Source organism: Zootoca vivipara, chromosome 8 (genome assembly GCF_965207765.1).
Source record: "Zootoca vivipara chromosome 8, rZooViv2.hap1.1, whole genome shotgun sequence".
Taxonomy (NCBI): domain Eukaryota; kingdom Metazoa; phylum Chordata; class Lepidosauria; order Squamata; family Lacertidae; genus Zootoca; species Zootoca vivipara.
The window spans coordinates 10,196,638-10,215,028 of record NC_142591.1 but is presented as its reverse complement, the minus strand read 5'-3'; the positions used below and the strand labels follow the sequence as shown (position 1 = coordinate 10,215,028).

General features: G+C 41.7%; 1 protein-coding gene across 5 annotated transcripts in view; it reads right to left on the bottom strand.

The window, feature by feature from the left end:
- Positions 1-18,391, bottom strand: part of ELP2 (elongator acetyltransferase complex subunit 2) — a 59,753-nt gene that overhangs the window by 25,805 nt on the left and 15,557 nt on the right. For all 5 annotated transcript variants that reach the window (XR_015951634.1, XR_015951631.1, XR_015951632.1 and 2 more), the window contains exons 9-19: positions 17,185-17,280; positions 16,128-16,228; positions 15,096-15,227; positions 13,036-13,185; positions 12,200-12,388; positions 11,679-11,748; positions 9,762-9,860; positions 9,570-9,627; positions 3,378-3,450; positions 2,099-2,291; positions 785-906 (exon numbers count right to left, since the gene is read on the bottom strand). Coding sequence is in view for 1 of the 5 variants with exons in the window: in XM_088676209.1 (XP_088532335.1) it covers positions 785-906; positions 2,099-2,291; positions 3,378-3,450; positions 9,570-9,627; positions 9,762-9,860; positions 11,679-11,748; positions 12,200-12,388; positions 13,036-13,185; positions 15,096-15,227; positions 16,128-16,228; positions 17,185-17,280 (1,283 nt within the window). In the remaining 4 variants the exon portion in view is untranslated. The remainder of the gene's footprint in view (positions 1-784; positions 907-2,098; positions 2,292-3,377; positions 3,451-9,569; positions 9,628-9,761; positions 9,861-11,678; positions 11,749-12,199; positions 12,389-13,035; positions 13,186-15,095; positions 15,228-16,127; positions 16,229-17,184; positions 17,281-18,391) is intronic.

The following is an 18,391-nucleotide window of genomic DNA, read 5'->3' as shown; positions in this document are numbered from 1 at the left end:
TCTCATAAAAAATTATTTGAAATAAGAAAATTTATGCTAATTTCTCAATTTGCAGAATCCACAAATAGCATAAATTTCTAATTACTTAGCACAGAATTTGGACTGCCTAGGTATAAAACATTTCATGGATTGATTGACTGATTGATTCATTGATTGAATGAAGTACACACTGTCTAAATTCAGGCTTCTTTTTCAAAATAAATGCTTTAAGCAGGTTCTTGCCCCATCATAGTATGCACAATATGGCTATAGGAGACTTCCTACTGCATAAAACTATTACCTTTCTAAGCTAGCATGCAAAATCCCACTTCAGTCCTATACTCACTAAAACAATGAGCATGTTAGAATTAACAGCAGCTGGGTAAATAACATTTTGTGCAGAATTCCTCCTCTGCTTTCTAATACACTCACCAGCTTCCATCTGCATTGATTTAGGTCTTTCAGTAAAAGATTATGCCTATATATAAAAAATAGGTCGTCAAGTTCAGTGCCAAACAAATTTACTGAGGGATGGATTTTTAAAGGCATATTTATTTTAACGACACATTCCGCATAAACATACAAGAACATGCTCCTTTGGTTCTTGCCCCAAATAGGAGTGAAGTATTGGTTTTCTTTAAACTTTTTTTTGTACTTTTTTAACGATTACATGGATGGAACACTGCCTTGGACACCCTTTTTAAGGAAGAGGGTGCTTTTAATGAAATGCTTTTAATAAATAAATATTGATTTGTGCGAATTAACTCTGTGAAGCTGGGTAAGGAGCAACTGATTACTTACTTACCTTTTTGTCTCTGCTTCCAGTAATGAAATACTTGCTATCAGGGGTCCAGTCGCAGGACCAAATGATGCGAGTGTGCACAGCCGTGCTTTGATCTGTGTAAGCAAAAAGGCTGAAAGCTGGGTCTGGAATGACAAATATGAAACAGAAGAATGTTGTGATTTATTCCTGCAGGCAGACATTGCCCCAGATAATGGTGGGGTAAAAGTTTAAAAGGAGGCAACAGTAATCTACAGTACAGATGGCCAACTGATGGCTCATAAACTGCATCCAGACACACACACCATTCCTATTTCCTGGTGTTCTGAACACTAAAGGCAGCCCTCTGCATAACTGCAGAAGCTTCTGGGGTAATTCAGTTTGCACTGAAAGATCATCTACTAAGATTGCTCAGTCAAGGAGACGAGATCTTCCCAAGCCAAGCTGCTTGGGCAACTACAATGGCATCACTGCTAGCGAGTTTGGGGATGGGGTAGGGGGGGGGTGTCTACCAACATCCACCAGCTGAAAAACTGATATACTGCATTCAAATAGCCTTCTTTAGGGAAGATTTGACTTTACCAAACACACACAATCTACAAACCAGTTAAAGAAGTGGCTATCGTTTCCAAATCCCACAAATGTCAGGAACAGCAATACTCATATTTGAACTGATGGCTCAATAGAACAGAATACATAATATCCACTTCTTCCAGCACATCTACAAGCTCTCTTTAACATCCAGTGTTAACTCTCCTGGAATGCCATTCCCTTACATATGGGATACAAAGATACCATTCAGGAGTCAAATGTTACTGGACCATGTATTTACAGGAGAAATGTCCCACAACATTTTATCGAGAGTTGCTACTAAAAAAATGAAGGTAGGTTGCTATAGTTTTCACAACTGCTCAGTTTCCTGAGCACTGCTCAGTCCATAATGGTCAGGAGCAGGGAAACTATTTTGCCATTTCATCAGAGTAGGGCGTAAACGGACATACAGTACGTATGTCCAAAAGTTTCTTTTCCACAAGAAACACCCAAGGCCAACAGGAAGAAGCAAACAAGACAGCTTCCACCACCCTCATTTGATTAATGGCTTGCCATGAATCAGCAGCTTGAAAGTTCCTGCTGCCCAAATGTTCTTTCTGGAAACTGTATGATGAAGGCAAGATTTGTAAATCAAAATATGAAGAGTAAGTTTGCAAAAGTAGATGAAGTTTAAGAAGAAACTAAAATAGAGTCACAAAACGGATATCGGTGCGTTCATTCGTAACACACCTTTAAAACCTGCAATGTTAGTTTTCAATCAGTGACACCAACTGTTAGCTAGCTTACCTGGTTGCATTGAAGTGATGTCACTACACTTCCAAAGTGACCACTGCCTGTCTCTTGAAACTGCTAACAAGAATTTATCGTTGGGGGAGAAGGAAATCTGTGTCACTGTCAGGTTGTGGAAAGGTAAGCTCTGTATCTGCTTCCAAGTTGTGGTGCTCCACAAAATAATGGCTGCATGTTCTTTTTTAGAAGCCTGCGAAACGGGGTGGTGGTGGTGGTGGTGGAGGAGAGAGAATAAATACTGAGAATGAACAAAAGCAGATTTGGAAAAACAACAACCATAAGGGCAGATAAACAATTTACAGAGACATTTGCCGGGTAAGATTGTGTTTAGGATGCTTGATGTCATTATTGCGGTGGTTTTATTGTTGCTCCAGTTGGTGTTGATATTTATCCACTCTTCTTTTGTATTACCGTTTAAATTGCTTTTATGCTTTTAAATGGTCTTATCATGTCGCACCCTGGGACAGACTGCCAATGAAGGATGGCCAAAAAGATTCCTAAATAAAGCCAGCATGATGTAGTAGCAAAAAGCGCTGGGGGAAATAGTGAGTTTGAACCCATCTTTTTTGGATGAATAAATATTTACTTTGCAAACTGTCCTTCGGCAGGAATCTTGACTTCACTTGATTCTCTTTTTGCTTGCATTAAGGAAATGCCAGAAACACAGATTTGTTGATTAGGGCAATGCTTTATAACAAAGCAGGTATTTCAGAAAAGCCTCCCTTTACTTATTTCATTTTTGCAATTATAACAATTCTTCCTCTCAAAAAATGACCACCACCACAAGTGGCTGACCCCACTACTATTACAATGCAAGTACTGATGGTATTTTCTACAGTCCTTGGCTTCCAGAAGCTCATGTTATGCATATGTTGGCCCAGGACACCATTCTACATTAAAATGGCCAGGTTTGACCCGTCCTTCGAAAAACCCATTTTGATTTTGCTGATTAATCAACATGCCCCATGTACAACCAACAGCCTATATGAGGAATCATTCACTGATTTGCATCTGTGGAATCTCTCCGCATATTTGTTTTAAAAATATGCATCTGATGTATTTAAGATACATATCTTCATTTTTTTTTAAAAAAAAAAAGAGGAACAGTTCCACGCAATGAGGTCACTCTTTCCTGTCAGCATCAGTTGCTGCCACAGGTTTGTGAGACTGCCTAGCTGGTGGGCCTCTGGTCTGATCCGGCAGGATTCTTTCACGTTACTCAGGCCACCCAGATCACTGCAATCAAAATTTCAGTCGCTTTTTTACTTTTTCTTACCTTACATGCCGAGGCAATCACAGTTTTCGCATTATTGCAGGCAACACAAAAAATTTCATAGCCGTGTCCATACCTAAAATGACAAAGACCCCCAAGGTAGTAAAAAGGCAAAGATAGCAAAATATGTCAGGTAGGCCACAGTTCATTGCAGTGTACACACACCCCAGTTCCAATTCATTTCCATATAACTTGGCTATTACTGGTATAGAGGTATCCAAGCTCTGCTGTCTTGCACCCAAACCAAACATTGAGCTAGATAAGATTCCTAAAAGTGTGTGTGTTTGATTCCCAAAACATATTCTGGGCTGCACATACCCTATTCCCTAATTATTTCTTTATAAACTGGCTATTAGTGGCAGGTCACTTGAAGAGGCCTCAGCAATCACACTGGGTCTATGAAGATCCCACAGCAGAATGGTCTTCAATGCCTTGAGTTATCACCTTTATTCACCCTGTAGTTAGACCAGCCCAACAAATGTGAGCTAAAAAAGCAAACACATTTTGCATCAAGCTAGACACTGCAAGTTTTAGTATGTTGCTTGATGATTCCTGTAATTATTTTAAAGTTCAGCCATACTATTATTGAACTATTAAAATGTAATCTTTGCAATGGAACACTTCAGTAGACTCCTATGCACAATTATCTCCTTAAATATTTATCAAAGTTAAAAATTTATTCTGAAATCTAAAGCTGAGGTGACAGTATTTCGCACAGAAATGCAATTGCCAAATGGTCTATTTTTAGCAAGCCAGTTTCTGTTTTTCCTGCTGCTATGGCAACATTAAACCTACATTTTCTATTATTTCACATTGCTTCTTTCAAGATTAATACTGCACAAATACAATTGGGAACAGACAATATTTTCTTTATCTCCTGTCAAAATACATTGCTTCCTACAAAAAAAAAAAAGATGCTGTAGAACTCAGGCTTGGAAAAAGTCTTCCCCAGGTTTGATGAATTTCATCTTATTAACAGGGAATGCCACGGCCTAAACCATACTCTTCATTGGGCCAGTGATCCTTTTCGCATGCCTTTGAACATTTGAACCTAGACTGGGTTCTGATATAACACAAAGCCATGCATTATATCTTGGTTTTTGCAGACTTCCACCCAAAGTGTGGTTTGTTTAGGGCCAATAAACCAGTTTGAAGCTGGTTTGTAAAACATAACATTTGGGAACAGTTGCTTGCTGTTTTGTAGGAACTCACAAGCCACAGTTTGGGCAATTGATCCACCTCAAAGATCTGCTATACTATGGTGATAGTTCTGAACTTAAAAAGAGCAGATGGGAAACGAAAGTAGGCAAGTTTGTTGTTGTACCTCTCAGAGCTCAAACTGTGGTATGGATTCTTAATAATGGTTAGCACAGGCTAGCATTTTAACGTCACACCAGATGTGGAGAACCAGTTCCAGCTTGGTAGGCCTGATCCTTTCATTTCCCCATGCCATGGGCCAACTTTGACAGGTGGGAGGGACCGCTACCTGACATTCACCCAACTTCATAAAAGGGCCACAACACCTCAAGGACCACTTCTTTCCATATGAACCTACCCAGACCCTGAGATCATCTTCTGAGCCCCTCCTTTGTGTGTCTCCTCCTCGAGAGGTTCAGAGGGTGGCAACATGAGAACGGGCCTTTTCTGCAGTGGCTCCCCGTCTGTGGAATGCTCTCCCCCAGGGAAGTATGCCTGGTGCCTTCAATATACACCTTGAGGCGCCAGGCAAAAACATTCCTTTTTAACCAGGCCTTTGGTTGATCCTATTTACATCCTATACCCTTTTAAAATGTGGTGGTTTTTTGTGGGCGGTGTTTTTGTGGGTGGTGGTTTTTATTTTTATTAGGTATTCTGTGGTTTAATATCTTGATTTTATTCTGTGAACTGCCCTGAGGCCCCTGGGTATAGGGTGGTATATTTAATTGATTGATTGATTGATTGATTGATTATACCAAGTGACTGCCAAAGGGGCTTGCTGTAACCTAATCGGCAGTTAGAGTGACCTTCCTTCCAGCACCTATCAGCTAATGAGTGGTTCCAGGGAGTCCCCTCTGAAGTTCATTGGTAGGAAACATTTGGATAAAAACCATTTCCTGCAGAGCATTTTATTTTCTTACAGGGAACCCCACTTGCAAATAAACAATTGGGAGCTCACTTTATAGCTACAGCCGTCCCTGAGCTACACCTACCTGAGCTACACCTATGCGTCCAGGTGTTATATATTTTTTCTAAATTAATGTAACTTATTTAAATTATATAAAAATTATGTTATTTGTGTGATGGAGAGGAGCAGCACACACACACACACACACACACACGTCCCTCAACAAACAGGAGTCAAGTCTGATTATGTGGTATATAAGAATTGTCCAAGGCAGAGCAGCAAATCCAGAAACAAGCCAGAATTTGAAAAATTTGGTCTAAAGTTCAATGAGTTATTCTGTAGATCAGGCTGCCTCCACACTCATAATTATTATAATAACATTTTTTCTATTTACACATCAGACAAATGGATGGTGAGACATAATCAGCTATTTTCTCAGTGCTGAAGAGGTTTTATATCCCTAATTAGACGCAAAGTTACATGAATCAAACGTTAGATGAAATAAGACTCCAGATATTCTATTTAATTGATTTTATGGTTGTTTTTAAGTGTAACTCACCCTGGGATCGAGGGACCCAGGTGGTGCTGTGGGTTAAACCACAGAGCCTAGGGCTTGCCGACCAGAAGGTTGGCGGTTCGAATTCCCGCGATGGGGTGAGCTCCCGTTGCTCGGTCCCAGCTCCTGCCAACCTAGCAGTTCAAAAGCACGTCAAAGTGCAAGTAGATAAATAGGTACCGCTCCGGCGGGAAGGTAAACGGCGTTTCTGTGTGCTGCTCTGGTTCGCCAGAAGCGGCTTTGTCATGCTGGCCACATGACCTGGAAGCTGTACACCGGCTCCCTCGGCCAATAGATCAAGATGAGCGCCGCAACCCCAGAGTCGGTCACGACTGGACCTAATGGTCAGGGGTCCCTTTACCTTTGGATCACTGCTCTTAAATGGGGCAGACTTATAAACGGACTAGATACACACACACACACACACACACACACACACACACACGGTATCTGCATCTGGATCCAGCAAAACATCTGTTTGGTGTGCTCTTTGCTAAAGTACAGCCTTGGTTAGAGAAAGAATTCTCTTTCCTTTAAGAAAAGGAGCAAACGACTTCACTGGGGATCCACCAAGCTTATTCAACATACACTGCTGCTACCTGTTCCTCTTGCCATTCTCTCAATAATGAGCTTGCAGACGAATGTAACAATTGTCCTCTCAGAGCATCTTTACCCAGCTACCAAAGGGCAGCCCTATGAGAGTCTCTCTCCTGAGTTTATGAGAATTCACTTCAAAAACCTACTAAGATTCCTACGGATTTAAAAGTCCTTTCCTTTAAAACCAAAACAAAAAAACACTGCTGCTCCCTTTCCTCCAAATACAATGACAGCACTTACGTGCCTTTAAAAGTTATTTATTTACTAAGTGTTTTCTGTTACTTGGTTATTGGTTACCTATTATACTGACCTTCAACAAAAGAATTGGCAGGCAAGGGTGAGGTGCAGTAACAACCACCCTAGTTAGGCTTGGAGAGAGAAAGGAAATTGGTTCTTACTGTGAATTTCTATTTACTGATTGTTTTGGAGGACCTCCTCTAGGTAGGATGACGTCCTCAGGATCTTGAAGCTTTGCCTCTTCCTCCATGGGGAGGAGTTGTCCCACCCTCAGATCTCACTAGTAGAGGACACATCCCATCTACACCCACAACCAAAAATAAATCTCTCTCTCCCATTGCAAATGGAAAAGAAGTAGTGAACACCGAATTCATAAAATGGAGGAACGGTCAAAACAGAGTTGCCCACCCTAGGGAGAAACAAGAGTGAATGAGGACCCCCCAAATCCCAGCCAGTCAATGGTGGGGAGTTAAACAGGCTGGGCAAAAGAGAGTGGATAACACAAGAGAAATTGTTTTTATTTCTCTTTTCAACTGCAGAGCAGTTAAAAGTACCACACTGGAAGCCTTTTCCCCTAAGGAACAAAAGACCCGACCTAACGCGTGATGAGGTAGGGAAGATTTGGAGGGTGGGATGACTTCTCCTTCCCAGAATAGGCGAAGCTTTCAAGACCCTGCGCGTCACATCCAGAGGGAGAATGCCATCCTGTCTAGAGAACATCCTCCAACATAACCGGGGTTTTGGCTTGGCCTGACATTTTCCACTGAAGGCCATATGGTTGACTGAATGATTGACACCTCGTCACAATCGTTCTAAGGAGCAGACTGAGCTACTACCTTCCCTCCACCAAAACCATGCAACCAACTTCTTCCCCCTGACCCTGCCCTTAACACTGAGCCAGAAGGAGTTTCTTATGAAACTCTAAAACCCATCCGTGTAAGGCTGGTCATACTGCAGATTTCAAATTGCTTTGCTTTTGCTGTTCACTTGTGCCTACAAAAACTACATCTGGCAGCTCACAATACATGGCCTACAGGCTGCATTCTGCTTGGTGCCTCACAAGGTGTGCAGGCCTGTGGACAGGGCTCTGGCAAATGGTCAGGGCAAACCATGCAAGGATTTTCCCCCGGCCCTGAGAATATTTCCAGGCTTCCCTGCTCAGATTCAGCGGAAAGCCAAATTGCTTGGAATCATGGTACCTCTGCCACCTCCAGCCTGCCAAGAATGAGAGACTGTGAAAAACTGGCACACACTGCAAAGAGAGCTGCCACAATTTAAAGCGCCTTTAAGGCAACTGCAGCGAGCAAAGAAAGCAGAGGGGAAAACAGCCTCCCTGGGAATTGTTCCAGGACAGCAGACCTCGCTGAATCTAAAGGCAAAAATCTATCTCCTGACCTCTGCTCAAATGCACACATATTTGATGCAACTCAGCAACTCCTTCATTGAACACAGAGCTGCCTCTGGGTTACCCTCTAGCTCAGTGTTTCTCAACCTTTTCTGGGCCACGGCACACTTGTTCCGTGAAAAAAATCACGAGGCACACCACCATTAAAAAAGTGAAAAATTTTAACTCTGTGCCGCCCTATATTATAATTATGACTGTAAGAAACACTTGCCAAATATTGCTTTCCGGCGGGTCAGTGTTGTGTATTGGCGGCCGCCAGGCTCGTTTGCACTGAGCTTTGGGAAAGAGGAGGAGAAATATTGCTTTCCGGTGGGTCAGTGTTGATTATTGGCGGCCGCCAGGCACATGACAATGCAAATCGCCCTTCTCGTCGCCGCACGTCGCCACACACCAGCCAGCGTCTCGCGGCACACTAGTGTGCCGCGGAACAGTGGTTGAGAAACGCTGCTCTAGCTCCTAAAAGCACTTGTTTCAGGAGGGAGCTATACTCAGGATCAATAAAGCAACTGCTCCATGTTTACCAAGTGATATGGTATAGCAGCTAAAAATGCCATTAGCAAGCTAGAAGGTCACAGGTTCAAGTCTTATCTCAGCCACTAACTTACTAGTTAGGAACCTACAACCTTCGGGAAGCCACTCTCTCACAGTCTCTGTTCTCACTGCCCAGATTATATTAATAACAGAAGCATAATAAAAAACACTACTACTACTACTACTACTACTACTACTACTACTAAAAAATAACAGTTGCTTGTGGGGTTTTGAAAAGGTTGCAAAGAATTCAACAAAAACTTGCCAAAGCCCAGGCCAGTAGGTCTTCCAGAAGCATCATCAGGCCTTTTTTTATTATTATTCAAATTGACTGCCAAGCAGCTAATTGATAGGGAAGAGTAATTCGCATATTGTAACTTGTCCCAAGCCCTTTGGATGGGATAGGACATAAAATCAAACACATACATAACGTATACATTAGATACTAAACGTTCTTATTAAGTATCTTCATGGCGTACTGGCTAGAGACCCAGGTTCAATCCCCACCCATTCAAGGCTGTTGTGGGAATAAAATGCAGAATAATTTGGCATGGTGTTCTGAGCTACCTGAATATAAGAGCAGGATGCAAATGTGGTTTTTAATGAAGGCCATTCATTCATTTGGCCCACATGTAGCCCAGAACAACTCCAAGTTTAATGAGGAAATGAGGACAACTCGTGGGAAGTTGACTTTAAACAAATGAGTTAAAACCTTTCCCCATATTTTCCCCATTTATTTCTCATCTGATAAACAAAGCAACTTACAACTTTTGTGTTTCAGGCCATAACGTGTTCTGCAAGAGATGATCTTCCGTGGGAGGTTCTGGAAGATATTAATTGGTTTAGAACCAAGAGGTTTTTTTTACCTCATACTGCCCCCCTTCCCTTTCATCTGCTCCTTTAATTATCAGTTACATAACAAAATTCCCAAACACAGCATTTTAACATGTTGCATACCTGTAAGACTACATGGCTGAAAGTAATTTTCATGATACTGACTGGAAGCATTACTAAGTTTTTCTTCTTCTTCAGTTGTCTGGGCTGCAGTATCTTCAGCTATAAAAGAGGCATATTTTAGAGTCTGAAACTAACATGCCACTCAAGGAATGGTTAACTGAAGAAAAAGAACAATTCTGTTTTCAGTTTAAATTATCTAAAAGAAAATTTGGTCCATAATCCAATTATGTTCGGATAGAAAGGTTAGCAACGCAAGGTAAACTATTTGGGCCTCATGACACAACTTCAGGCAGGACCTAGAGAAAGCTGAAAGAAGCTGGTATGGCATTCTCCTGAGCTCACCCCATAACTCATCTTCTTGGGCAGCTTGCTACAGACTTTTCTGCCTGATACTTTTCCCAGTTGCAACTCAGCATTTGACAAAGTAGGCCATCACCTACAGAATTTAGTCTCCAGATGCCATCAAATTTTTGTTTTCGCTTTTGTTAGACACCCCTGCCAATTTGAGTTCTCCCTCAACCGACTTCTGTAGGAAATTAAGTTTGCAATTTCATAACAATTGCACTAAATTTATTAATCAAGAAGATTTGTTCAAAAAAAGGGAAAGCTTAAAATATACACTCTATTGAATAATTTTACCCAGCCATCAAGTATGGGTGTGAGCCATGAAACGTGGCATTTGGAGACTTTAACCAGTGGCATCTGATTAAGTTTTCAGGAAACCTTTGTTACCAGATCTGAACAACATGGGAACACACAGCACATCTCCTGCCATCTTGACACCAACAGCAGGGTGGGCTAGGCATTGAAATAACAGGGCAGTAATTTAACTGCACAAAATGAATTCTTGAAAGGATTTGGGGACAACAGCTCATGAATTCTGGTATGACAAACAGTAGACTCTTCATAGGCTTATCAAAGTATTGGGTAACTGACAAATGTCCTAACAGAAAGAAGTGGCATACTGGGATCAAGACTGCAATCCAAAACCTCTATCCAGCATGCTGGGAGGGGGAGGGGGTACAAGATGAAGCAGGGGGCTCCCTCTGCCCAGCCCAAAACAGCTCCGCCAGTCTTTGTCACAAAATGACAGCAGTGTCACACCTCTGGCACACCTCCCCGTTCATCTTGCCAAAAGTACAGCCAGGAGGACTTCCGCCAGAGGTAGCCCATGGAAAGCCCCCCCCCCCAAAAAAACAGGGCATTCCAGGGGCAGTCAGAGGGGAGCCTAACCAGCCTAAGATCCAGAGCCAGCCCAACTACAGTTGCTTGACTCCAGGCTAACATAGAATGGAGCAGTGTTCTGTCTGCTCACCCCATACACCCCCCTAGCTTCTACTCCCCCTCCCCCCCAGCTTCTAGCAGCAGTGGTTATGTCACTCTGTCTTGGACCACTGCTGTCTGGACGAAGGTTAGGACTGCTCTTCCAGTGTCATTTATGTTGACAAAACAGCTTAATATTAGATATAATATCTAAAGAGATATTATATCTCTTTAGAGACCTGACAAGAACCAGCCAATTCCCTTTTTTTAAAGCTACCTTACACCCTATCACAATATTTGTCCATCTGGTCCAATATTATCTTGTCCTCCGAGTGGCAGCAACTAGTCTCCAATGTCTTAAAACTCTTTCCCACCAGCTACTATTTGATCCCAGAAAGGAAATGTTTCCAAATTCCTCCGAATGGGTAGGCTAGACTTAGCAACTTCCCAAAATTCAAACCAAGGCTAAATAAGGACCAGTCACCTAGTGCCTCCCCTCTCATCAATCTAAACACCACAAATCTTATTAAAAAACAACACACACACACACACACAAACATATGAGTATATATGTATATATGTGTGTATAGTATACACACACGGGTGTAGATAGAGAATGATTTGCAAATCACACAGACAATGCACAACTCTTACCTTGAAAGACAGCCTTATTGGACAATCCCAAGGCTGGCACAGTAGCTCCTTCTGGAAGATCAATCATTTGCTTAAAAAAAAAGTTATGTAGAAGTTAGCTGGGTATTCGCTTTCCTTGGGGGGGGGGAGTTACTCATATAAGCTTTGAAATTTCTTGATGGTCCTTCTTTAGTGTACTTTCAGCCTGACCTTCCATGACGTAAAAACTCAAACTTGGTAATACCTAATGCCCAATACATTGCAATTACTAGAAAATACCAATCCGAAACTGTTAAAACTTAAAATTACATGCTTCAACTTTATAGGTAAGGTGAAAGTACCGACACAATTTTGGCTCCCCTGTGAGCCAACTACCGTAGTTCCAGGCCTCGTGTCTTTTGGTTTGTATTTCTCCAAGACTCAAAGGAGGAACCGTAGCTTGACTGTAAACAATTTGCATAGTGAAGATCTCCAGTTAACGGATCTCCAGTAAAAGTGTTAGGAAGCTCACACACTTGAAAAGAAAGTAAATACGCACTTACTCCACTATTTAGCTCCTCCAGAGATATACCAGAAATGCTGCTGAAGTTCTCCATAAAATTCCTGGGTGCAGTAAATACTCGAAGCACCTTCTCATCTGCTCCAGACACAAACTGGAATCGGCCGGTCATCGCTAAACACTGCATGTCATATCCATGGACCTGGGGTCTTGCTATTTCATGCCATGATGCCTAGTAAAGGAACCATTGACATGTAAGCATGTGCCGGTATTGTGGGCTATAGGGAAGAAGCACTAAAAAATTGAGAACGTGTGGCTTCAGTCAATTCTAAGTAGTCAATTTTGCTGAAAATGGACATTCAGCCCATTCCCCAGAAACAGCATCCTTGACCTTGACTTAATCCTCACTGGAAATGCTAGGGATCTCTTCGCACTTATGAGCAATGGATAAAAGATTGCTGTAATTTTTATCAAGGTTGCAGGAAAGCATCTCTGGCAGTAGTTGAACAGGTATCCCCAAGCGAAGTCTAACTCCCTCCACTTTCAAGTTCTAAATTTCTCTTTAATATATTTTATTCTTCAAAAGGAAACAGAACAGAGCAAGAGAATGCTGCAGAAACAATGACACAATTAACAGGAAGTCTGCAAAAACCAAGATATAATTTTTGAATTGCTCCTTTTAGTGCAAGGACTGGACATTTTTAGACTTTCGCAATATTGTAATATCATAGTACGGTAGCAAACTACAGATCAGCGTACAGTGCAAAAGGTTTTTGAGAAATTAGAGATGAGCCATTGTTTTAGTTTCACATTTTGTGACCTATTGACTTACAGATGATTTAGCAAGCTTGTAGTAAAAATAAATAAATAAATAAATACCTCTGTTTTGTTCTCCCTTTTCCATGGAGCAAAGATTCTTGTAGTTTGGTCAGAACCAACAGAGACGATGAATTCTCCTTCTGGATCCCACGTCACATCTTGCACAGCATCGAAATGCCCTGAAATCACCACTTCTGGAGCCCATTCTCTCTATTAAATCAAGACCAATAATATTATATAACATGTGAACAAGCTATCTGTTAAATATAGAGATCTCACTATAAATGAAGCACACAGCTAAAAAGAAAAGCATTAGAACTGGGGGGTGGGGAGCTGTCAGCAGATCTGCTAACATCAGCTGATAGTCCAATGAAGGATGAGAGTAAAGTATTACAAGGTTGGGAACCACATTTCCTTGGAGACCAATAATGGACAGAGCCAAATGTCTAACTAATCCAGAAGAAAAACTGCCCTGCCTCAATTTTCACAATGACAATCTCAAATTAGAATTCCCAATGTTAGGTCTACTCAAAAGCAAACCCCACTAGGTTACATGGGGCGACTCTAAAATGAGTATACAAAGGATTACAGTGGACGCTCGGGTTGCGAACGTGATCCGTGCGGGAGGCACGTTCGCAACCTGCAGCGTTTGCAACCCGGAGCGCCGCGTCTGCGCATGCATGGTTCGCGATTCAGCGCTTCTGCACATGCGCAAAACGCAATTTAGCGTATCTGCGCACACGCATGCGCAAAACCCGGAAGTAACCCATCGGGTACTTCCGGGTTCGGTGCAGGACGCAACCTGAAAAGACGCAACCTGAAGCGTCTGTAACCCAAGGTATGACTGTATTTTATTTACAATAGACCAATATAGCTACTGTTCTGAGAAAGCAAGAAAAAGGCATTCCTTTTGAACTTTACCATGCTATTCACAAACACACAGCAGAAGTCTGAGCTGTAAAAACAGTGGCAGGGGGGAATAATAACACACACACACACACACACACACACCCCTCATTAGTTTATTTTTATCCAATAAAATATTGCCCCTTCCAATTGTTCTGATGCTACATAGGGGGGAAGGGGGTGGGCTTTTAAAAGCCAGGAAAAATAAGGAGGAAACAAACAGGAAGCAAGGAACTTTGATGGGATTCAAGCCACATAAAATGAGGTCATGGTCATATGCAAGCCTCAATGGTTACAATGAAGGACAAGACTGAGCTTACAATGAAGGTCATATTTGGCCGAGTTTTTATACATTTAAAAATGCTACGTATATTGAAGGAAACATTATCCTCTCTTCCAATAGCATTTTACCCGCACCCGCCCCCATACCTACTAAGAGCTAGCCTGGAAATGGCAAACGCATTTCGCAAGTAGAAGGTCTCAGGTTCAGTCCTGTCATCTACAGTTAAAAGGCTGGGAAAGATTTGTCTGTCTCACAGATCTTGGAAAGATACTGCTGTGGGGTAGACCAGAGTGGGCCAGATGGACCGACTCAGCATAAAGCAATATATGATATGATATGATATGATATATGATATGATATGATATGATATGATATGATATGATATGATATGATATGATATATACAGTGGTACCTCGGTTTATGATGACGATCCGTTCTGGGGAGCCGATTGCTCCCTGAGTTTGCTGCTTGCCGAAGGCACGCTTCTGCGCAAGGCGCCTATACAGAGCTTCTGCACACACAAACACGCTGCGCAGATTGCTTCTGAGCATCCACGCGCACGGAACCCAGATGTAAATACTTCCGGGTCCACAGCGGTCACTCTCCGAGTTCGTCGTAAGCGGAGGCGGTCGCAAACCGAGGTTCCACTGTACATATATATATATATACATACACATACACACACACACACACATTTTATATATATATAATGTTTACTGCCCACACAGGCACACCCTAGTGATCCCATCAGATTTAATCTTGTTTGCTACTCATTGTGGTAGAAAAAAAGAAAATCAATGCTTTAGCTTAAATGAGGTGTTCAGAATAGATATCCCATCTAGTGTATCTGTTGAGCACACAGCCACAGCTTACTATACAACAACGGTCCATGAACATTTCCCTCTCCAGCAGCATAAATAAATTCTCTTGCCTTGTTTGCTGAAGTCTGTTTCCAAAGATGCAGCGCTCCGTGGAAAGCGTGAGCAAGAATCATTGAGCCATCTGGGCTGAAGTGACAGTCAAAAAAACCCAGAGTATTTCCACCCACTTCTCCTACTCGGACCTTTTTTGAAAAATTGAACACAAAATACATCAACCAGTCACCAGTCAATCTGCTCATTGATGACTAAAGACTTAATCCTAAACAAAATAACAAAACTTCATCTACAGTTTAGAATTACACCCAAAAGAGAAGTTAAAAGAACGCAGTTACAGCAGCATTAATGTGCTATTGATCTTACAAAATTAAGAAACCATTAGTTCAGGGTCTAGGTACACATCTGTTATACGTACAAACAACACAGAAAAATAGGTTCAACCCCCCCCCCATATATGTATCACCAATATATCTTAATTTTAAAAATGGTTTTCTATGTTTATTTGCCAAGTTCACAGGCAGTCTGCAATAAAAATAAAACATTCCAAGGTGAAATGATGCTTATTGGCTTAGCTGGCTTAATTTTTTTTTATAGAAGAATTCATAAAAAGCAGTATTTATTATCCATAACAGCTAAATTCAACCTCCATGTACTGGTGCAGGGTACTAGATGCTGGGAACATCTGGTTGTGCCATCAAAGATATCAAAGGTTTATTAAAAAGAAAAACACCAAGTTTCCCGTAAGGCAAGTACTTAAGTTTCAGTTCAAATCCATGTGTAGGCAGACAGGCTGGATGGATTTCAAATGTGTGTGGCCTCTTTGCTGCATGCACAGCCTCCTCCTTGCCCTCATATGCACACAGAAGTCTTTACTGCTTTTAAGAATAAGTTTTTGTGGTTCAAAATACAGCAGAATGTTGCTTGTTTACTCTTCCACTGAAGGAACAGCCTGCTACAATTACAATACTTTCCACTTGAATTCTTTTTAGGCTTGGATGTGACCGCATATTCCCTTTACTTAATTTCTAAAGCCGGGGGGTGGGGGAAAGGAAAGCAAGAGAGGAAAATGTAAAAACCATGCCTACCTGTTCCAACCACACCCCAGATTCATCATCTGGAGCCCAGAGGATCACAGTTTTGTCCATTGAAGCAGACAACAACTTCATTGGCTGTTCCATCCTGCCATCTACAGTGCAAGGAGAAAATTTACCTTTGTGGAAGATGCTAGCATGCTTTTTTGCGGCTCACATATTGCATTCGGGATAGCAAAGGTAAGATAATTCTACAAAGGCATGCTGCAGAACAAACTCTCTTGGGCTGAGGAGGCGAGAAACGTGTAGTTGCAATTTACAGTATTCCACGAAGGGTGCACAGACAAAAGTCTTGTACATTGGATACTAGGTCCCTGCTTTAAAAGGGAATGTTTGCAGGTGGTTCTGGGTCCATACATTTCAAATTGCACAAATTCAGTTTCAATCACAAGAGAAAACATGACACCCAGAAGTGCCAAGAGTAGTCACTATTTGGAAATGGAGCACTTTGTGAATCATTGGTTGTTAACTGGCGACTTGTGGCACATTAAGTGGTAAATCATAGGTTGAGATGAACCTTAAGGCAGGCTGCACTGGCAAAACAATGGCGATTTTTCAAAAGAATCAGAATTTGTGATTCTAAATGTCACTGAATGTTGCTATTTTCAATAGAAGAAAAGGGAAAGAGAGAAAGACAAATCTGGATGCATATTTTAAAAGGCAAAAGAAAAAAGGAGGCCCCTTGTCGGTGTTAGTGGCGCCTTGGTCTGAAAAGGCTGGTGGTCACTGTAATTATTGCAATGATTCAGCAACTGGCAATGTTAGGGCTGGAGCAACCCTAAGGACAGACAGTGCAGAATAACCAAAATCCATACCCACACAGAATCAGGACTATAGGAAAAAGTTAATGAGCTACAGGCAGAATCAATATCATTTCCTGCAATTCCCAGCCTCTACTCCACATCACTAGCTGCCACACTGGGATGGGAAAATGCACAACACACAGGTAAGGTATTGGAGAAGTCATAATGGATGTGCCATTTTCCACAGTGATCCAATGTTCTTCGCCATGTCTAGCTGTTCCCCAATTTGCGGCTCACATACTTCTTACCTTTGGGAAAGGAAGGCTGCCAGTGAACAGCATATACCCAGTTTTCATGTCCAGCTAACACAGAGTCCAGCGTAACAGCAAAAGATGCATCTGAACCTACAACAGAGAAAAAAAGATAATAAAAAGCTTATATCTATAAAAAAAAAACAACACCAAGGACATAGTCAAGATTACTGGTGTATGAAAGCAGCTAACATCCCCATAAGGTAAATTCACAAACTCCACAACATTCCCTGAAATCAGTTAGATGCAAATAACAAAACCTGGACCAAATACCCCCAAGATTTCTGTTCCTGTCATTGATGTGAGTATTGCATACTGCAGGGGAGGTTCTTCTCGAACCTTATCTTATTTGTCTCTTTTAGCTGCTTTCCAATGGTTTCAGCTGTTTCAAACAGAATGTTATGTTGTGTGCATTTCACACCACCCTGGGATCCCACAGGAGGAAGGATGGTTTAGAAGTATAACAAACAAACTACAGTTTTGCATGGAAAAGCTAACAAACTGTCAAGAAGCACCCAGCCATCCTGTGGATAGCTCCACTTTGCACAGAGAATGCCACAACAAAATGTGAAGGCCTAAGTACGACCTCACTGAGCACCTTTAGAAGTTTGTTTGGGAAAGGGAGATAGAGTGGTACAGCATCACATCTGCAAATCCTGGGTTCTGAATGCAAGTACACCTCTCAAATATATATAGTTTCCATTCACAAATATGTCTCACTAGACTGAGCTGATTCATTACATTTCTCTGTGCAATTTCTGTACTCTGCTGATTTGGTTATACAGTAGGAAAGGTTAAATCCCTGCCCAGGAATAGGAACGGATGATGTAATAGGAGTGGGCTGAAGTTTATGAGGTTAGCTGAAACAAAGCACCTAGAAATGCCACATGTCTCTTGGCCCTTTTACTAGGATAGTCATACAGCATGAGTTCAGCTAATTATTCTCAGGAAAGGAGAATCCAAAACTCAAGAATGGCAAACCAGGAAACCAGGACTTATATTCACGTGTGGTGGAGGTGTAAATATGTAAAAGAAATTTGGCAAAGGGTGTTTAAGGAGATAACAGAAATCACTGGGTTAAAGCTGACCAAAGGTCCAGAGGAAGCATTATTATCAATTTACGATGGGGTGGAAGGTTCGCAGGCTATGAAGGACTTGCTCAGAAATTTATTGACAACTGCACGAGTTATTATAGCTAGAAAGT